Raw genomic sequence first — 22,255 nt, 5'->3', positions numbered from 1 at the left:
TGGGTGTGTTTGGTTTTCTTTCATCAGACTTTGGAGAGCGAGTGTCTCTCGAGAAAATAAAAATATATATATATTCCAGAGTGCATTTGTTGTTATAAAACTTATAAAAAGTAATTCCTTCACGTGTGTCATGTGTATCTAGTGGTGAAAGTTAATGGAGCGTGCATTTACGTCGCTGTTAGCAACAGACCAGCAATATCACGGCGGCGGACACCGGGGTTCACACATGTTACATACCCTGCGGGAAATCGAACACGGGTCTTCAGCGTGATTAGCGAACGCTTTAACCACTAGGCTATCTCAGCGCGCCCTTGTACAGCATTCGTGTGCTTATGAGTGTGGAAAAGAAACTTTAAGAAAAATAGCCTACAGTTAAGAAACATATTATAGTTTTCAAAAATAATTTGTTTTTCCACAAAGTTTTGATGTCGCACTTCTAACGTCTAACAGCTTCTAAAGTGCTTCTTGAAGACAATGTGTAGGAGTAAAGAACGTTGTTGTATTCACTAATTTAATCCACAAATACGACTTTGTATTAGCGTGAGCGAGACATAATGTCCACCCGGTGTACTAACACTTATATCGTTTAAGTGTTGTGCAGCTTTTAACATGACAAGGAACACTCTTATCTTCCACTATTCCAAAGTGGTTGATGGTTTTACGCGAACACTTGTGTTATCGCGACAAAGAAATGAATTTACTTAACAAGACAAAACATATTTTACAATTACATTGAAGGTGCGCAAAGAGGAAATCTCAGAAACAAAAATCAGAAAAATTTATTTAAGAGTTATTTTTGTTATGGAAAAGCATAAATTCATGGCATCAGGGACTCGCTCTACTATTTGGTGCGGGTCTGTAGCTTGAGATTTGTTTACTTCCAGGCATAACTGAGTTTGACAATTTGAAACTGCTGTATTTTTAACTCAAATGCATTTTGAAAAAGAAAATGCTCAAACACCTTAAGCAATATACTCACAAAATGAATTTTCTCAAATTTAAGTAAAAACTCGAACTTAAGCCAAAACTCAGACTTAAGTTTGTTTCAAGAAATTGGGGTCTGACCTCGTCCGAGAATGGACGGTAAAACTATTGAAAGCTATAAATGGAAATAAAATCAGCAGATAAGTGATACGCAAGGAACATTACAGAGGTCAACGGAGTTTACATTGTGTAGTTTTTTTCAATGATCAAAGCGACAGAAGCGTTTGTCAGACCGAAAACGAACCGATTCGAGACGGATCGCCATTTTAGTGTCACACATTTCTATGTCTTGTATATTTAGGCCATACCTACAAACATATATCAGAGTCGAGCCCCTATGGATTAACCATTTCTTATTTCCTACATTTATATTGGTGTGCACTTTCATTTCCCCAGCACTTTACTACAGTTCTTTAAGAAAATGCATGCGAATTCTGTACACAGAGATCATTTCGAGAAGTCGCAAAATCTTGTAGTAAAACCACCAGACTCATCAGCCATTAACGCAGTGTGTACCAGGTGCATGTATTTTGGCCTCAAATGATTCACAGCAATGCAAACAAGTGATTGATACCATGACAAACTATTAGCACATTCGTGGAATTCACCCCGATGAAGAGCCTGAACACCCGCTCCTCTTTCATGTTTGTTCTCTGCTTGAGCTACAAGATACCCGTCTTCTACGCAGGATTTACAGTAATGCACATCGAGGGTACGAATTACCCATCACTGAGAGGATTTTGACGGACTAATGTAGCACGGCCACTTGGGGGAGTACAAACAAACACACTTAGTGATCCGTTCAAGGTCCGGGGTAGAACAGGTCTTCAGCAACCCATGCTTGCCATAAAATGTGACTATGCTTGTCGTAAGAGGCGACTAACGGGATTGGGTGGTCAGGCTCGCCGACTTGGTTGACACATGTCATCGGCTCCCAGCCACGCAGATCCATGCTCATGCTCTTGATCACTGGATTGTCTGGTCAGATTCTATTATTTACAGACCGCCGCCATATAGCTGGACTATTGATGAGTGCGGCATAAAACTCTACTTAGGAGCGATCCGGTATCTGCTCTCAGGATTAGGTCAGTGGGTGTGGTTTTATGCCTTTTGCTGTATTGTTCCAGAAATGAGCATCACATATTGTATCCATGTTAGGAATCGAACCTGGGTCTTCATTGTGACGAGCGAACAATTTAACTACCAGACTATCCCTCCGCCCTCGAGCTGTCTTCAAGATCAATCGATGTATTTTACAACTGACCTCGATTATCCAGCCTATCAATTCTCAATTCTATTATGCAACCCACCATCGTTGTCTGGTGGACCAAGTGTCTGCTCAGAAGGTCGGTAGTTCATCCTCAGCAGCGTCATTGCTTATCGTCAAGAGGATAAAACAATTTGTTTGGTTATTTGTTGTTTAAATCAGTAAAATTCCGGCTGTGTGGACTCGGTATGTAAATAATCGAGTCTGAACCAGAAAATCCATTCATCAACAGCATCATATACATCACTAACATGTGTCAACCAAGTCAACGAGGCTGACCACCCGATCCCCTTAGTCGCCTGTTATGATAGGATAAGCTTGCGGAAGACCAATTCTGACAAGGATCGGATCGGAAACTTTGGACACTGCCGCATCATCCTGAACATTGCTATATGTTTGAGATTTGACCATACGGACATAAATGTATCCCGATGATTTCATTAAGACCGGTTAATGGTCACTCTTTGGTTATGAGTGAGTTTAGGTTTGCCGTGCGGAAGGCGGACACTAGAAATGAACTTCACACATTTGTACCTATGTGGGGAATCGAACCCGAGTCTTCGTCACTTTAACCACTAGGCTACCCCACTCTATGATAATGGAAACACTAAAGCAAGCAGTAGTTCTTCGTGACTTTATTAACCAAAATATATACAACGTTTAGAGTCCGGGTAACACATTGTAATCTTTGGTAAATATATATTTCGTGATCTGATATTTATCTAACATCCAGATCATGTCACCGTACAGTGCCACAGTAAAGTGAAATCCGGACACTGTACAGCGTGGTACCGTGATGGTACAGTGAAATCCGTACAGCAGAATGTGAAATCCATCAAACATGACGTTCCAACCAAACCTGGAGCTAACAGATGATAAATGAAATTGACATACCTGATACATGAATTCTGTGTATATAGCACGTGACCTCTGTACAGCTGAAATGTGGGTACACACTTCAATCCTGGTATTCATACTTATGTGAAATCCCTGCGCTGACATGTTAACTCTTCACATCGCCATACCAGAGGTGAAATCCATACCACTAACATTTGAAATCCACACAGTTTCCTACTAGCATATAGATAAACAGCAAATATCCTATTTACATTTATTTACTGCTGCCATCACTGCAGGGACACGTCATCGTTGTATGTATGTTGTTTGTACGAGTTTTATTTAGACATTAATGTTTCTTATAACGAAATAATGAAATCTTATCATGCACACTGAAAGTATTGGCTGTGATTGTCAATTTTGTTCCACGTTTTCCAATCCTCAGCAAAATGTAATAAAGGTCCCTGATTGGCCAGAAAAAAGATCCAATGGAGCTTCGTGTTACAAATAACAACTCTGATATCTACACCTGTGTTGGAACTTGTGACAACATTTATCCACTCCTTGACATTTTCTAAATATATAATCTGAATCATACAATAGATTATACACCGTGAAATCAACTACAGTAACATACAAAGGGCTGACCGAATTCAGCAATAAAATTGGACAGTAGATATATTCTGTCTCTTGCATTGTTGTCAAAGGCATAAAGGTATATAACAGTTTGTTGAAATATACATTCACTGAGGAGGGTGACAGCTGTCAATCAGCAGAGTATATTGACGGATATGTACATTACGGGTAAGGGCATGATACCTATACGTATCTATTACGTATTTTGCATAGATAGGTAGTGAACAATAGACCAAAACGTGAAGTCTATGAGATCTTTTCGAAAATATTCTGATATTTTTCAACTCGACCGGTAATGAAGACATATGTTTACGTGTCTCCCTGATCAGTCAGGTTTATAACCACACGCAGTGGCTGAGAAGAGTGTTTATTTTCCTGCCCTTTACATACTATTCTCATCACTGACATCAGCAACAAAGTTCGTTCATAAGTGCACTTAAATATGATTCCTCAGAATATATTACAGCCTCAAACGGCCTTTCCAGTCACAGGGTTATTGAATTAACCCCACAGAGTGTGACCAATGGAAGGCGAGCAGTGGAAGATTATTGAAGCCCTCTTAGGGTTAAATGGTTTCTTTGAAGAAGTTGGGGTGGGCGATCATATCTTGCTTTCTCTCTCTTTCGCCTCCTCTTCGTCTCCCATATAGAAATTAGCTTTACTGGGGCTGGAGTGTCCATTTCGTCCATTCTTATCAGACTTTTTGCGCTTTGACCTGGAAGTTACGTCACACACATCAGTCTAAATGCATATGATTATTTCAAAACTTGTGCACTAACCAACGGCTCAAAGAGCGTTCATTAAGGTAGTATTTAAATAATCTTCTTCAATTGCACTGACGCCCTTTTAACATATATTATTACATTACTAAACTAAAATGACTAATCTGACTTGTTTCAATAAGCATCAGTGTCGTGAAAAATATTTGGATGTTTTTATTCGTTTGTTATGTCGATACCTATTCCAGCTATTCCCTTTTCAACACGATATTTCATTACAACAATAGAGCAATTGTAAGTAATCTTATAACATTATCAAACAAATGGCAAATCTATTTATACAACTATAAGAAATGTCTGCGAAGAACAGAGTCAACTGAGCAATTCTGACTGTAAAATACAAATCATGAATAACTTTCAAAGACGTCCATTTATCAGCCCATATGATATCTGTTGCACTAGGACTTTTCCATCCGGGCAGTTTCCTATTGCCCATGGAAATTGTCCGGATTAAACAAGTCAGTGATAGACTGCAACAAACCTCGTGTCATTGTTGAACTTGAGGAAGAATTATCAGACTTATAATGGTTGTATTGATACATTTGTAAATAAAAACATGAACTGTGCAAAAAATAAATCATCACATTAGTTTTAGATATTGTTTTAGATTTTGAATCTATTTTCTGTCTCGTCACGTGGTACGCAGGTGCACCGTGAAGAGCAAGGAGGGAAGAAACAGCATACAGTCTCGTGCACATCGTTCACCACCGTGTCCATGACGTCACTTACGTCTTCGCGATACTACGAATCACCAGAACCGAACACGACCTGTCCGACGCCGCTGTTTAATCTTCGAATGTTTCACGGGTATAAGTATTTCTCTCATGGATGTGGAACTATAAACAACCTCGATGTCTCCGGATATATATTTAGTACACGTGTCCTCGGCCACATCTACATCAGTTCACGTAAAAATGTAATTTGGATTTATGTGTGTTTTGAGATACACCGACACATCTTAACTATGGTTACTTCTGTAAAAGAGAGACTGAAGCAATATCGCTATTGGGACACCGGAAATGGGATTGTCACATTGTGCCCACGTGTGTTATCAAGCCCGGGTCTTCGGCGTGACGAGACGACACTTCAATCACTAGACTACCTCACCGCCCCTGCTTAGATACAACACACATCTTCATTCCAAGATTTTGATCATCATATTAAAGCTAAGGAGAATGTCACTAGGGAAACAGATTGATAGATATCAACAAATATATGGTGTTTAGTGAGTGGACTCACACGCTGGGGCACATGCATGTAGACTAGTAAAAAGAGATCGATTTATCATTGCCTATGAAGTGGTTACGATACAAAGGTTGTAGTTTCATGTGTGCCATTAAATGGATTTTTCGTCTAAACTCCCGGAAACTGCCACTTCAGGATTTTTTCGACATAGAAAAGTCGATGTAGGACGAAGCCTGTCTATGTCAGTTTATCAAAAGAAGAAAAGATTTATATTCAGGGAGCCATTTTTTCGGCTAGAATAATGCAATTTACCGTTAGACGTAATAATCTGAGACGTGCCGACATATCTGTGTATGGTTATCAGATGAAAAAAAGAATGGCCATTCCGATTATCTCGGAAAGTATGTTTAATTATGCATACCACGTTGTCTCGAAAAGTACGTTTAGTTCGACATATTACCCTCTGTCCCCTACAACGTCTAGATAGCGAGATTATTTCTGTCAAAATATTTTCTCATATAATGATATGGATGATACTTAAATTATAATAAATGCTTGCAAAATGTTCCAATCAACAATTACAAAATAAATGACGCAAAAATGCATTCAAGAGAAAAGCCAAATCAAAGCGTGCCATGCATAAAAGCTATTGGAAAGTCAAAGTGACTCACATCTGCATACATCTGCTCATGTTCATGCACATGGGATGCTAAAGGCTGCAGGTGCTGGCTCAAAGCGGAGGACACGGCAGAGGCTCGAAGCGGAAACGGAAGTGTTTGCATGTGGGAGGTAACTCAGTTTATTTAACTCCAAACATATACAATCATGTCTGAAGACTGACGACTACAAACTTGTTATTACGAACTAAACGCAGTGGCCTTTTCACAAGCCTGAATAAAATAAAATCGACTTTGTAATTAAGTAAATTTCACAGCACTGGAATGTGTTATAAGAGGAGCCTGTGGCTTACACGGGTTAATTTAGTAAATCATTACGTGTACAGAGAAGAGAATTTGCTGGGGATTGGTGTTTGAGGCAGGGTGACCATTTTACTTTCATGCCGCTTTTCTAGCAATATTCTAGCAATATTACGGCGGCAAACATCATTAAATGACAACACACTTCATACCTATGTGAAAAATCGAATCCTGTGGTTCACCATAACAAACGAACGCTGGCTAACTCGACGCTTTATGAGTTTGAATTGAAAACAGTTAAGATACGCTCCATTGTGAACAGACTACAAAGGAACTTTAGGTTTTAAATACGAACCTGAGCCTAGATTTTCGAAGATCCCCTACCGCTAAGATAGCCGTAAGTGTCATACATAAAGTTACGACTGTCTCAGCGCCAAGAGAGCTTCGAAAATCTAGGCCCAGGATCCCGTTCAACATCGCGCCATCTTAATGATAAGTTGATCGTAACTCGATAGACAAAGGTTGTAGCGCAAAGCTGGACAAGGTCATATTTAATGATGACTCCGTAAATGGGCTTCACACATTGTACCCATGTAGAAAATCGAACCCGTGTCTTCGATGTGACAAGCGAATCACTATGCTGCCCCAGTGCTGAGGTAATGAAGATGCAGACCAGAATACAGGCAAGTATAGGACCCAAACCAAGACAAAATACAAAAATATATCTAATTCTACGAACGTATAGATCTACTCTAGACAAGCATGCAGGATAGTGAAGGCACCGTCGGGAAAGCAGGACAATCCACAAGGTTGCACAAGCAGGAGGTTGAAACCAAACCGACACCGAGTGCAATCTGATTTACCTCCCCTGGTCATCACTATCCTGTTTCATCTTCAGCCAGATCGCTGTCTTTGTCATCTCTTCTGAGATATTTACCCTGTCAGTGTCAGTAGAGACTCGCCTAGTCTTAGGGGAGAACTTGTCTCCCAGGTGTGTTTGGTGGTACTTTACCTCCATCATCTTGTCGTCATAGTCGTTCTGGAGCAGGTCCTAAACAAACACAAAGAGAAAAAAATCAATATCGTTCGTGCCCAACTAATGATACTACGTGACAAGCCGAATACCGACTCGTTCTGTCTAAGTAGCACACAGGGAAATCAAGAAAGCAGGTAGGGCTATTTAACAAATCCAGGTCATATACACACAACATGCTATTAAAACCACACACAGTTTGATGCATAAATGGTTTCGTTTTCAGGGTCATCAAATGTGGAAGAGATGGGTTGGCTATTGTTTTCACATTTTACTAAGTGACAGAATGTTCTTATTCCTACAGAAAAATGTTTTCACCTTTCGTAATGAATATCTGGTATTCGTACGGTAACAAATTCTGAACTTCTATGCCATACATACAATTGGTATTCATGACATTTTAACACGAAATTATCATTATCAGTAGTTCAGATACACATTTAGTGTATCTGAACTACTGATAATGATAATTTCGTGTTATACCAAATACCATTTCGAAGCATGTCATAAACACTAAGTGTACGATGATTCATTCTTTAGGAAACAGCTGAGTGATCTGTAGCGTTAAGCGCTCTCATAGATGTAGATAGTTAAGATACAATGATTAAAACGTAATCACTAAAGTCTGTACATTTCAAGATTCAGTGGAGACAACTAATTACGATAGTGATTCAAGGAAAGATAACTCACTTCAGCCTCTTCTAGAGCCTTTTTCTTGGCATCTTCTTTTGCCTTCTTGTTGGCCTCGGGCATGATGTCGTCCAACCATTTAAGCTCGTGCTGGGTGAAGATGTAGTCCATACCTTTACGCACGAAACAGGTGCCTAGGACCTGGAGATGGATAACAGAATCAGAAAAATCTGCACAGCCGTTTGCAAACACAGCTTCCAAGCTGCGAAAACGGGATCCAAATTTTAAGTTACTTTTATGACCTTGAGGAGATTTCAAATCAAAGCTGCTCTTCCAAGATGCTACCGAAAAGTAAAAACCTGACGGGCAAAAGAACGAAATGCCATTGGATTTGACGAAAGAAATAGAAACGTTATGTTACCAAGCTGGAACTGTCGCCGAAATACTATAAAACGTTACTGTGAACACCATTAACATACGAAACAGCTTAAATATTCAAATGAAACCCACATTCAGCACAATATATAACGATGGCTTGAAAATATTTGAGTTTGACAGTATAAAACAGTGATCGATGCAATGAACGTCATCTCACGACTTTAGAGTTGTACAGGCATGGTCTATTGGTGAATGGGTGAATACGGATGAAGCTATATTCCAGCAATAGGACCCCGTCTGACAACATTTGATTACATCACTGTACCCACGTGGGAATTCGGATCCGGGCGTGACGAGTCAACGCTTTAGCAACTGGGCTACCCACCACCGTCCTGAGCAATTACAAAAGGATCCATGGATATAATTCGACGAAGATGCGAAAGGGTTATAGAAGGCAAAGGTGAAAGAAGAACAGGATAGGGCCAGGACCTGACGTGCTGTTTTAACTGCGGGATGAGACGTTTGTCATACAGACCATTATAGGGAAGATGATTGAGACGGACTTGATAGTCTTGATGACCCAGAGGATAGCAAGGCAAATGGCTTGGATAAAGGTGAACAAGTGAACCCTCTTCGTAGGCACGTGACGCAGGTAAGTAAAATCTGGCTGGTATTTCTTGGGCATAAACAGCAGCAGGAGACGGTCGATGAACTGGAACAGGAATATATCATTATCAGAATCACTTAGATCTCTCTGTCTCCATACGGTTTGCTTGTCTCTTTCATGTTAAACGCCGCACTCAACAATATTGCAGTTACATGGCGGCTATCAATAAATAATCGACTTTGAGCCAGACAGCACAGTGATTGGCATCGTGAGTATCCGGCTCTGCAACTGGGACATGATGACATGTGTTAACCAAGTCAGCGAGTCTGACTTCCTGATTCAGTTGTTCGACTCTCAGAACAAGCATGGGTTGCTGAGGACCAATTCTAACCCACCTTTTCGTGGGTCTGCCTGATTACGCGATGGTATGGGGCATGCCCTTGAATTAAAAAATACCCTGGTTGAGGAACTCTTTCGGTGGACAGGTAAGAACATACATTTGGAGGTTAAACGAGACTGGACTAAACTAGTCTCGTAGTGACGTGGCCCCGCACCTTGATATCTAATTGAAAACAACTGTGTATAACATTTCATTATTAAACCAAACATTACGCGAAAATGTTCCCCGCTCGCCATTAAAGAATTGTCCTTCATTTGAACTCCAGTAGCCTGCTATGAGGCCTACTCACCTGCATACCCTTGAGGGCAGCCACACCCATGTAGAGGAAAACTCCATACAACACTGGCATAGGGATGAACTGCATAAACAGAAGCCATGAATTATACACCATGCAGATATTTACATCAAATAATGTCCGAAACTATATCTTTGAAATTCGACAGGTGGCATCAGAATGTTTTATTCCTTTCACATAATGGAATGGTGTAATAATAACAGTTTTTGCACATAAATATTGAAAACACTCTTCTGGAAGGAGGACCTACCTTTAGGACTGTGGTGAAGAGGACGGAGAGCCCGCTGAGAAGTCCCACCATCAAAGCCGTGACTCGCTGCTCCCTGAAATCAAATTTGAGTTATGTTTACCAGATTGTACATGTCCATAGGGCTGACGCGTGAGTGAGTGAGGGAGGGAGTGTGGCATCACACACATTTTTCCATATCCATAACCCAAGGCTTCGGAGTAACGAACGAACACTTTAGGCCATGGGCTACACAATCCTTCCTCATTAGAATGACGGGGCATGGTAACAGATGCACTCTCGCTTCTATGTGCATTTTAAAATATATCCTCGGACATGAACAGTCATTGTCCAAAAGATACTGTTATATAATGTTTACATCTGTAACAAGTAATGTTGTACAGATTTCGATTGCACATTCCTCGAGGAAACGATACTCTGTGGGCCATATTACTTGGTGTATGAACGAGATGTATGTAGAAAAACTGCAGGGACCAAAGCAGAATCGAAGCTTATGCTGTTGATCACTGGGTTGCCTGGGACAGACTCCATTATTTACAGATCGCCACCATATAGATGGAATACCGCTTCGTGCGGCGTAAAACAACAACCAGCAAGACACGCACCTGCATCCGAGGAAAGTTGGTTTCTCGCCAGGGGCAGTGCACTCCGACTCCTTCTTGAGACTCATAACGTGGGCGAGGGCGGACACTGTGGCGGCAACGTACCAAGGCAGCCCCAACAGCGAACACAGAGCGATGCAGATAGCGACAACGAACATGTCGAGATGGTATCCGCTTCCTTTCTGTAATTCACAAAGTATTTTTGTAGACACCGTGTTTGGGCTGAGGCTATAATTATCTGAACTTGTCAATATAGTAATATTAATAATGATAACATGGGTGAAACTGTGTCAAGGGTGATCAGAAGTTCTGTAATATGAGGAGGTTTTTGACTAGATTCTCTACTTCCTACTTTCTCTACTAATGAAGGTGTAGTAACATTCTCTGAAGCGTGGTGCCCGCCATATTACAGAGGTTGTATAATCATTTACAGAGGTTGTATAAATTCACTTTATGTGTATCTATTCATAATGCCATCCAAGGACTTTGATAATGATAAAAAATAATTACCCCAAACTGAAAAAAATAAATTATTAAATGAACATGACACAGTGAGCGTTTTGCATGAATATGTTTTTAATAAGTATAAACACCATTTAACGTTTTAACATATATAGAAAAATAGATTTTTGTTGATTCCATCCAGAGCCATACCAGATATAAACATTAACTATTGATAGATGTAACAAAATTCTGATGCTTTCAAAGACCTCATGCACAGATATCACGTCATAAGACAAATTTGGATACATCATGCATGACATACTGAACACAATAACACAAGGGAGACTACTCCGCACTAATGATTCGTTTATCGGATTAACATTCAGTGTGAAAGTTTTGTATTGTCCGGATAAGTGAGGTTCCACACGAGCCAACCTTAAGCTTGTTCTCCTTCCTGTTGACGATGACGGCAGTGATCTGCTGATCCATGAAGATGAGGATGGTGGCGAGGAGGGCTGGTACTGCGGCAGCGATGGTCATCCACCAAGGGTTTTTGTCTGACCATGGGTTGACGAACCATCCTCGGTCGTCACGTGTGGGCTATGGAAATGTTGAAATGTGGAAGTCAGGGAATACATTCGAATGGTGAAGAATGTCTCTCTTGTTATAAAATTGAAAGAAAATAATGCTGTATGACGTAAACTGGCAAATGTTCAAGAGCACAATCTCCTCTTGGCTTTAAGGATGTTTTTGTTCGAGTTAATTGCGCAACGTACTGTGGTACATGTATCATACTGAAATCGGACACGCCATCTAAGACAACCAAATACCTTGAACATTTTTAGGGGGCGGGTAAAGCGTTCGTTTGTAAAGCCGAAGACCAGTGTTCGCTTCCCCGCATGGGCACAATGTGTGAAGGCCATTTCTGGTGCCCCTCGTCGTGATTTTGCTAGGATGTCACTGAAAAAAACGGCGTAAAACCATCCTCACTCACTCACCTTGAACTTTTCAGGGACTTCCAGCTTTGGGGTGTGTATTCCTATTGCTGCGTCCACTCCAACCATGAGAAGGATAGCGATCAGCACGGCAAAGTCAGCGCAGGATTGGCGGACCTGTAAATGACAACCAATGTAATACAATCAATGTATATCGTCAGAGGCTGGGCCGTGATACCTAAAAGAGTTGAGTCTCTTAGCTGCCAGAACAACGCCATCTTGATAAGTCACTCTGTACCATTTTTAATAGTGTGACTCGCCAGAGTATCACAGACATCTTTTGAATATGGAATCTACCTAATCACTTATCGAAAAGCACATTTATTTGGCTAGGAGGAAGTATGGATACGCCCAATAACAGAATAACAATCTGGTTACGTAATAGTCAGCCTGGCAAAAGATTTACTTTGCCCTTTGCTGAGATCAAGTAAGTGAGCGAGTGAGTTTAGTTTTACGACGCACTCATCAATATTCCAGCTACATGGCGGTCTGAACCAGACAATTTAGTGACCAACAGCATGAGCATCGACCTGCGCAATTGGGAACTGATGACGTGTCAACCGCCCCTTACGACAAGCTTGGGCTACTGAAGGCTAGTATTCTAACCCGAACCTTCACGGGTCCTCTGACCATGTAAAGTAATGAATTTTTGTACTGTGTACAATACGTATGTATTAGTTTCGTCAATGTATTTTTTGTCGTCGAGAATTTAGAGCAAGGAACAAAATTGACTGAAAGGCGCGTAAAACCCTACTTACGAATGTCGGGAAGAAGCTGCTGTTTTTAAATGCTGTGAGGGCGGAAGCGACGGTGAAGGTTCCGAGGAAAAGCAGGACGGAGAGGAAGAAGACGTCACTGACGTAGTGCGGTGTATCACACCCTTCTCCTATCAGCTCTCCGCCATATTCGATGCATTCCTCCTTGGTGACAGTGGTCCAGTTGATGACCATGTCCATTGTACTGTTCAAGGAGGAGTTCAGGACGTGCATGCCATCGTCGATAGTGTACGCAACGACTGGTACGGTCGTGGTTGAGGCCACGTCACCAAACGTCGTGTTCCATAGTGTTGAGTTTGTGCTGTTCGGTGGGAAGCATTCACAATCATAGATGAGCTCAATGTCCGGATTTGTATTCACAGGCGCCTTTTTCAGAATGCCGATCAGCTTCTTGAAAGCCTCGGCAATGAAGATGACGGCGATGAGACACGCAAAGCTCTCCTCTGTAAACCGAGTGATGAATCGAACTAGGGCACTCAGGTCGAAGGCAACGATCAGAAGCAATATGAACGCCGTCCAGAGTCCAATCCAGCACCGCAACGGCAAGAAGTCCAGATGGTTGTCGCTAAGAAAAATCAAAGCGTGTATAGGTAAACGTAAATGTTTATATTGTAGGGCTTCACAATTTATACCCATGGGAAGAATAGAAACAGGGTGTTCTGCGTGACGAGTTAACGCTTTATCTACTTGGTCCCTTGTTATGGACAAATGATTTAGCATTTATGTTATTGTTCCGTTCTTTCACACACACACAAATCCTATTTCAGAAATAACCTATTAGTATTCATATAAAAGGAGCAAACCTCTGAGCACCGCAAAATAGGTTGGGGGAGGGGGGTTGTGGGTGTGGAATCTTTGAGAATGCAAAAAGGGTCGGTGTGAGTATCGGGTGTGGGGTGTGAAAGACTGAAATATGATCAGTGTGAATTGGAAAACTTACTGGCAGAAATGATACAGGATCATCTCCAGAACCAACATGGGCCCTGTACTGCCGAGGATGTTCAACGGCTGACCAGAAAACAGAGCAAACAACACACCAGTAATGGCAGCGGTCAGAATACATTCCATGGTGCCCTGGAGACAGAATGATGAAGATTTTCAATATTTGTACAAATGCAAAGCTGCAAACTGGCGATAGACATGACAGGTTTGGGCAAGATGCTGACAGTAACCAAACGATAATTGCAGTGTGACTACCAACATAGTGTGCTTTTGTCCATATGCCTGAGAACGGTAAAGTAATTGTTTTAATTACTCGGTCAGTTGCCATGGTCCTCTTTTTGGCAAATTATCGGACGAAAACAAAATTTTGTTGTGATTGTCATCCCTTAATCCGGTGTAAAACGACACTCAACCTGCTCAGCATTTTTCATCATGCCAGCAGTGTCTCACAATGTCATAACATGGTTTGATAAATAACATATTCACGCATAAATAACGACAGCGAGTTTAGTTTTATGCTGCTTTTAACAATATTCCAGCAGTATCACGGCGGTGGACACCCGCAATAGGTCTTCGGCGTGATGAACGAACGCTTTAATCACTGGACTACCCGTCCCCCGACAAAAACATGAACCTTACTGATATATTATATCTTCATGACGTAATATCCAAATTGGATCCCTAATAATCGAAGTATAACCCGTTTTTTAACCATACGTGCATATATTGCGCTATACGGTTTCATTTACAATGTATTTCTTTGCATTCCCTGAAATAACGATGTAACAAAGATATGGTCATATCTTTTATAGCGGTTCGTGCTTACCATATATTGATCTGTAGCCTGACCGAGCAGGCCTCCAAATGTGACGTTGGGGGTTAAGGTGGCAAGGTACAAGAAGATGACTGACGCCAAACACTGTATGTGTAGACAATCCTTGAAGTCGCTGCCATACCAGGGTAGTTTACGTTTGATATCAGCGACCAAACCTCCGAACAACCTGGATTTAATAACGATATGCATGCGAGATGCTCAATTCAACAATGAAAAACACCAGTTCAAATCGTTAAAGAAAGCTAAAGCAAGGAAGCTACAATGAGTGATTTCACGCCGTTTTAGCAATATTCATCAATATCACGGCGGGGGACACCAGAAATGGGCTTCACTTCTCTACTCATGTGGAGAATCGAACCCGGGTCCTCGGCGTGACGAGCGAACGCTTTAACCACTTGGCTACCCCACCTGTAATTTCAGCAACTGAATGTTTGATACTATTGAGTGAGTATAGTTGTACGCTGTTATTAGCACTTTTCCAATAATATCACACCGGTAAGCCAGAAATAGACGTCCGAAATTGTACCCACGCGGGGAATCGACCCGTGTCTTTGCAACAAGAGCCAACGCTTTAATCACTAGACTTTCGCTATTCTAACAGCACTAAATGCATGGACACGCTTATCCAGTGCCAGGGAGGCTGATTTTAGTGGCTTTAATGAATACTTGAATATTGTGTTTTTTTCACTAAGACCCAGTTTGAAGAAATCTGTTCATAATAAATCTTGCCATTTTAACTTGAGTCTTTCTTACTTATCGGATCTTGAATATTTCAAGGATTTTCGTATCTAAAAAAACTTGACGATTAGATCACAGAGGGCCAAAATGAATGCCCTACAGCTGCTCTTGTGGTTTCCACATTATCTTAGAACATTAAAACACTATACCCCCACCGCAGGAGAGTATGAGGTGACGTAACCGTTTCGGGTTTAAATCTATGCTTTATATGTTACCCAACAACTGAAACAAAACAACCTGTCCGTGTAATTGACAAAGCATGCGCATCTCTTACCTCCCGCTCCTCTGTAGGGTCGGATCACAGTGACTCTCTTCCTCTTCGGGCTCTTCCGGTTCGACCGGTTTGGGAACTTTTCTGGGTTCCTGGAAAAAGCGAGAGAAATTCACCATATGTTTTTGTAACAGTTAGAGATCCATGATACCTACACACCATTAGCTAACTAATCCCCGCTGTTCAAATGAACGTTACTGGTGATCGTACCTTGTCCTGTTTTTCAAGTTATTCGAGACCTGTGTCCATGCTTCCACCTGCAACTTCAACTGAGTGAGTGAGTATGTGTTTACTCCGCTTTTAGCAATATTTAAGCAATATCACGGAGTTGGAAACCAAAACTGGACTTAACACATTGTCACCCATTTGTGGAATCGATCCCGGTTCTTCGGCCTGACGAGCGAACGCTTGTACCACTGGTCTAAACCACCGCCCTAGCACAAATAATAATATATCTGCATTAGAGTTTTCTGTTTTTAAAACATTATTCACCTGTGATGGAACGCTCTGGGGTGGCTCTATCCTTATCTTGGGGTCCCACTCGCCAGGCGGCAGCGCGGTGACCTGGTCAAGGAACTCGTCCACTCCGGCCAGAATGTCCTGTCGGCTTCTGGCCTTGTACGCCACCTCCCGGAACACCTACAGATACAACACAGCTGTTTAATATTCTAACGTGAAAGATACTTAGGTGTAATATTTTCACAGCAATATTACACTAGTGTAGTACCGCTAGACGTATAACGTCATCATGGTTCACAGCTATGACGTCACAATGCTAATGCCGCTGTCGTATTCGTACTAGACTTTGCTTGTCTAATGGAAAGCTGAGAGTCCTCACACTGTAGGCAGTGAAGCCGCAGTTTCTATCAAGTTGTATTGAAAAGCAATAAACAGAATACGAAGCTCGCTTCCGTGAAATACCATTTTTTTTGGACTCGTGAAAGATTTAGTATCGAACTCGCTTTCGCTTGCTTGATACCAAATCATTAACTCGAATGATAAAAATGGTATTACAGGGAGGGTCGTTTAGTATCCTCTATATACAGCCATATAAAGTTAAAGGGAGATAAACACGTTCCATTGATCGTAGGAGGCTAGTAAATGGATTAAGTAGCCAGGACTTTGCTGACTGTGTACCCTGGGATATTTCGAGTTCTTGGTATCAGTAAGTGGTTTGCCTGGACCAGATTCGATTATTTATGTCCCATGTGCGAATTATCCATCTGCAGCTTTGAACAAAGAAGCAGATCATCCAATGACTGCCACTTACCTGATCTACCATGATGGTCGACATTGCTCTGCCGATTTCTATGTTCTTGGCCTGGCTGCCTGGCGGTCCGAAGAAGAAGAAGAGGAAGCGGGTTGGGATAGGGACCTCCGTGAGGTCACCGATAGACCTCCCTTCTATCAGTCTCACTAGGGCAACCACCTGGTATTTGAGGCCTTCAATTTCACCCACCATGATGTTGGCAGCTTCTGCACCCTCGGGGATCTTTCTCATAAACTGCTGATTCAGCTGTTTAACAGTCAATAATTCTTACTTATATCCTAAAAATACAGTTTGCCGACAAAAATGACATGCGTGAAAACATTAAACAATCAAAATGGATCTCCGTCTCCTTAATGTGAACTACTTTAGGACTGATTATGATTTTCCGACAGTGTTGATAACAGTTTAGAATAATTATTGAACAAGTCACACAAATTACAGATTGCGGATACTTCGTTGCTTCTTGGTATATTGCACTTTGTATAGGATAGAAATTGTTCGATGTATCACACGTCTTTGTTCAAAATTACACAAATCTCGTTCTAAAAGATAAGCCACCAGTGTGGACTGGTCATATAGCCTAAATGGAACTATTGCAAATGAAACTCCAGACATTGGCCAAACTGGGGTTATCAACGGTTCTGTACAGTCAGGAACCTCCCCGGTACAGCTGTGAAGGTCACATTCTAGTAGTTCTTTTGCAACCTACCTTTCCTGAAGATGCTGACTCGGTAAGGTCTCCGTTCATGTTCTCAAAGTTAGGATTGCTGTTGGGGTTCCTCTTAATAGACATGTTCCGCACGTTGGTCATCGAGTCTGCAAATAAACCGACAAGTCATGACAGAGATCGGTTATTGTCATCTGGAATTGCCTGAGTGAGTTTGGCCAATATTCAAACAGCTTCCCCCAGTACTCCAGCCATTAGTCAGGCACCTAATCGCCAGTACAAAAAAGTCGGCGATCTAACCCACTCAGTCACCGCGGTTTCCGGTTACAAAACTTTAGTCCTACTTTAAAATGACACGGCCTTGTGGAATATGGAGTAGGGTTCAAATTATTAAACACAACTCTTCCCCCTCCTGTATGTCCTTGTGTAACTGTACACCATCAAAGGGGCATACCTTTTCCCTTAATGGACATGTTCCTGGATTTGTCCGACATGCTTCGCCTCATGGACAGCCGGCGAAGGAAGGGGGCGTTGTCAATGTCTGCTTGTGACGCCCTCCGACGCTTTGTGTGTTGAAATACGTGTGGGCTCACCATGGCGTTGCGGATATCGTCCCGCAAACTCTCCTCCAACAACTTGGACGCAATTAAATTGTCCAACAGGAGATCTGGAACAAGGACATACAACTGTCAACTTCGGATGTGTCGAAGCTCTGGGGATCATTACATGAACATAAATATAAAAACCTCTATGTCGATTACAATCCAGATATATGACGCATCGACATGGCATTAGCAGTATGCTCACTGAATACAGCTATCTCGATTTGGGGGGCAAACGTTAAAGAGGCTTTGCTTTATAAAATATTTTAATATAAATTTTTATACTAAAAATTGACCTGCGTGAAACTATGCCGAGGTTTCAAATATTTAGAACGGAAACAGATAAGGACATATTCCAAGACAAGGGTATTTTACAGTTTGCAATTCATAATGACGATTAATACCAAACAGTGGAGGCAAAATCTGTCCAGTTTCTTTTCAGCTTCATGACATACAATACTTATAAGACAGTATCTTTTAATATATATGTTGGTTGCATAGTCCGGATTAGCGAGGTTGGATTGTATGAAATACCTGCTACTTGCGTGATGTGGTAGGCGTCCATTTCAAGGGTGACGCATCCGCTCATGAGACTGCTCCTCAGCTCGAACAGGGAGTGCAGAGACAGTGAGGCCACGTGAGGTTTAGACCACCGCTCTCCACCCTCCTCCACATCCTCCTCGTACTTCACCCACCTGTAACATAACATCGGCACCGTTACAAGGAGAGTCTAAGAGGTGGGATCCCACAGTTAAGACGTAATTTACAACGTCTGTTTTCCAGACAGCGTGTTCAAAATCAAAACGATAAAAATATTGTATTACTTTTTATTTTTAAATTGATAACAATTCTTGCGTTTTTATATTAATATTCTGGTGCCACCAAATGGAGTTATTTTTGTTGTCGGATGTTACCTTACTTTGAGTGATATTATCTGTTGAAAATTTCAATACACTGGAAAAAATGTTATGGTATGCGAAGAAAATAGGATTTTACACAAATGTGCAAATAATAAATGATAAATGGATAATGTTCTTGAAAGACATTTAGAAGTTCGACAAAGATGAATACATGACACCCTTTTTTATGTATAATCATCCTTCACCTGACGAAGGAGTAAGACTTGGCTCTGAAACGTCGTATAAAGAATAAAAAAGAAGTTGTCATCCCTAAAAAACATGTCATGTATTCATGATAATGACTAATGTTGTCCTCTCACCTGGCCATTTCTCGCCACTCACTCTCCCCTCCCAGGGTGAACAGATTGTCCATCTGGCAGAACACATCGTGCGTCTGATGCGCGTCGTCAGTCACCTCGTCCAGCAGGTGGTGAATCTGCTCGCTTGGGGTCAAGGACGCTGCAAGAACAGTAGGCGAAATCAACAGTGGAATATTTTTGCCACATTCTATGCATTTCTTCCGATAGCAGTCATTAAAAGTGGAAACATGAAAACTGGCCACTGAAAGAACAAGAGGCCAATTCGTCGTTGGATAAGTAAACTTAAAGAAGATGGTATCTGAAAAGTCAGAAATCGTTCACACTATAAGACTGCGTTGAAATAAAGAAGTCACGTCGGCGCAGATATCTTTTTTCATGTATTTAATCATGATAAATCACACTTATAAATATCTCTTTCTCAAACCAAACGCAGCTGAAGAAATTCAGTAATACAATCCTGAAAATAGCTCTAATAAATCTACACCAACATAATGATCGTTGGTGAATGTTTTTACATAGATGGGATGGTTCTGTGAGAGATTACATGAAGTTTAAATTGTAGGGCAGTCTGATACATCATTAAAATGAAATAAGATAATATTATGATGACATTTTGTAGTTTAACAATTGGTAAGTGAATACACATATATGTAGATAATAATGTTTTGATAATATTCGTATTAGGAAACATGAACATGCAGTTCACAATCACTAACAACAAAATATATGCTGAACATAAATGACACATTTTCCCATCTCCCATTTTGAATTTGTAACCAGCGTTGTTTTTCTTGGTCTAACGTTATCTGTACAGGTAGGTAAATGTCTTTTTGAAACCATTTACATTATCAGATAATGTTGTTTTTAAACCTCTCCTTCATCACCTGCACACAACCGGCTACAAAATACACAAACAATAAATAACATGGTAATGTAATATTCACCGAAATCAAGTGGACACTACAACATAAACATAAACAGACATAGGTAAGAATACCGAAACAGTACCCACAACCAACCAGTTCTCCAATGAAGTTAGCTTAAAATGATTTCTCGTAAGTGAGTAACACCGAACTTCACTTTCGTAAACACTCGTATATTTCAGGCAACTGTCGTATCGCCGAAGAAATACGAGTGTTCACAAATGTGGCAACATTAGATACAGATATAAAACGATAAACCTGCCCGTTTACCTTGTGGTGGAATATATACATCCTCATCTGCAAGTTCGAGAGTAAGCGGTTAAAGAGAAAGCATTACAATTTGAAGAAACTTGACAGTTATTTAAGCGAAAACCGAGAAAGATATCGTAGCATAAAAGAAAAAGGAGGAAGCATAAATCGGAAACAGTTATCAGTATCACAGTATTTGGTGATCAGATGCATGATCTTGACCTTGATGTCGGGAAATGGTGTCACTCCAGTGCCAAAGATAAGTATATAATATCCATTTATGACCCGAATTTTCTTAGGTAGGGGTAAAACTAGATCTTCAATGACATGGTCAAGTACGCATACTACTGCGTCCTCAAAGTTCGTGCTGTCAGACAAAACACAAATGCCAAAAATATTTAACGGTCCTCACTTGGAGATGCTGCATCATTGACTTTGTACTCTCCCTTTGTTCGTCGGTGACTGTGACCTCGACCCGGCCGCTTCGGTTTGTGTGGGAGTCGCAGACCTATATACTGATGACGATGATCAGCAACTGAAACAGAACGGGTTTATATCATTAGAACGTGTTTAAAGTTATATACCAATTTTAGAACTCTTTAGACAACACAAAGGCATGAGAAGCAACTGTGGATCTCAAAGTAGAAGAGAAAGGTTTGAAGGGATTTGTTGGTTTGTTTGTTTGTTTGCTATTTAACGCTATTGCTATTTCAGCAATATTCCAGCTATATTACGCTGACCTGTACATAATCAGGTCTGAACCAGACAATCCGGGGATCATGATCGTGGCCATCGATTACGAAATTGGGATACAATGACATGTGTCAGCCACCTAATTCTGTGGTCCGAACCTGACCCCCCAATTCTGCTAGTCAAGCAAGTCTTCCGACAAGCATGGCTTTCTGAAGACCAGTTCTAGAACACTAGTCACATTTGAGGAGAAGAAATAAAAGAGAAAACACATTTTGAAGAAATGCATATAAAGGGAACGATCTTCTGTGATGAAGTATTACCTGGGCAGCACGTGAAGGAGATGTATATTATCGTTGTTTAGATGAAAGACACATTGGATGACTACCTTTGAATGACGGAATAATGTAGCATATGTTCTGAAGGAAGAATGAAAGTCTCTAGGCATTCAGTAGAAAATATATTAAGGTTCTCTACATCCGGACATGGGTTCTGTCAATAGATAGTCTCATCCACATGTTTATGATTGTAAAAGTCAGTCTAAACACGAATGTCACTATATCCAAGCGTGGTCATCCAAACACGAACCCAATGATACAGGTCACTGATTTGCGATCAGAATGAAAGATAAAGTTGAAAGCTTCCCTCACCAAGTGCGTTGTGTCAGCACTCCTGTGAATTTTTTCTATAACTTAATGCATCGGACATGTTGCATGCAGGTACAGCTGCAGCTTATGTGGCGTAGTCTGTGTACCCCACTGCCAATGGCAATTCAATCGGTACTTCTTTATCTCGAATAACATTTAATCACGCATGATGTATACCGATGTTTTGCGC

The 22,255-nt window shown here is 41.0% G+C and overlaps 1 protein-coding gene across 6 annotated transcripts in view; it reads right to left on the bottom strand.

Annotated features, from left to right (window-relative positions):
- Positions 1–2,871: 2,871 nt before the first annotated feature.
- The window catches only part of LOC137297835 (electroneutral sodium bicarbonate exchanger 1-like), a 45,371-nt gene continuing 25,987 nt past the window's right edge, over positions 2,872–22,255 (bottom strand). For 3 of the 6 annotated variants that reach the window (XM_067829792.1, XM_067829793.1, XM_067829795.1), the window contains exons 3-23: positions 21,141–21,263; positions 20,750–20,776; positions 19,557–19,695; positions 18,872–19,032; positions 18,190–18,402; positions 17,778–17,884; positions 17,069–17,314; positions 16,291–16,437; positions 15,802–15,890; positions 14,781–14,955; positions 13,953–14,086; positions 12,995–13,577; positions 12,240–12,353; positions 11,677–11,841; positions 10,801–10,979; positions 10,199–10,271; positions 9,943–10,011; positions 9,182–9,358; positions 8,329–8,469; positions 7,469–7,656; positions 2,872–4,439 (exon numbers count right to left, since the gene is read on the bottom strand). In XM_067829792.1, coding sequence (XP_067685893.1) covers positions 4,325–4,439; positions 7,469–7,656; positions 8,329–8,469; positions 9,182–9,358; positions 9,943–10,011; positions 10,199–10,271; positions 10,801–10,979; positions 11,677–11,841; positions 12,240–12,353; positions 12,995–13,577; positions 13,953–14,086; positions 14,781–14,955; positions 15,802–15,890; positions 16,291–16,437; positions 17,069–17,314; positions 17,778–17,884; positions 18,190–18,402; positions 18,872–19,032; positions 19,557–19,695; positions 20,750–20,776; positions 21,141–21,263 — 3,365 coding nt within the window. In that variant the 3' untranslated portion in view covers positions 2,872–4,324. The remainder of the gene's footprint in view (positions 4,440–7,468; positions 7,657–8,328; positions 8,470–9,181; positions 9,359–9,942; positions 10,012–10,198; positions 10,272–10,800; positions 10,980–11,676; positions 11,842–12,239; positions 12,354–12,994; positions 13,578–13,952; positions 14,087–14,780; positions 14,956–15,801; positions 15,891–16,290; positions 16,438–17,068; positions 17,315–17,777; positions 17,885–18,189; positions 18,403–18,871; positions 19,033–19,556; positions 19,696–20,749; positions 20,777–21,140; positions 21,264–22,255) is intronic. The other 3 variants (XM_067829796.1, XM_067829797.1, XM_067829798.1) reach the window with 2 other exon arrangements.

The sequence above is a fragment of the Haliotis asinina genome, chromosome 10 (assembly GCF_037392515.1).
Source record: "Haliotis asinina isolate JCU_RB_2024 chromosome 10, JCU_Hal_asi_v2, whole genome shotgun sequence".
NCBI classification, from domain to species: Eukaryota; Metazoa; Mollusca; class Gastropoda; order Lepetellida; family Haliotidae; genus Haliotis; species Haliotis asinina.
Note: the sequence above shows the minus strand (reverse complement) of the source record. Positions and strands in the feature narration are given on the sequence as shown.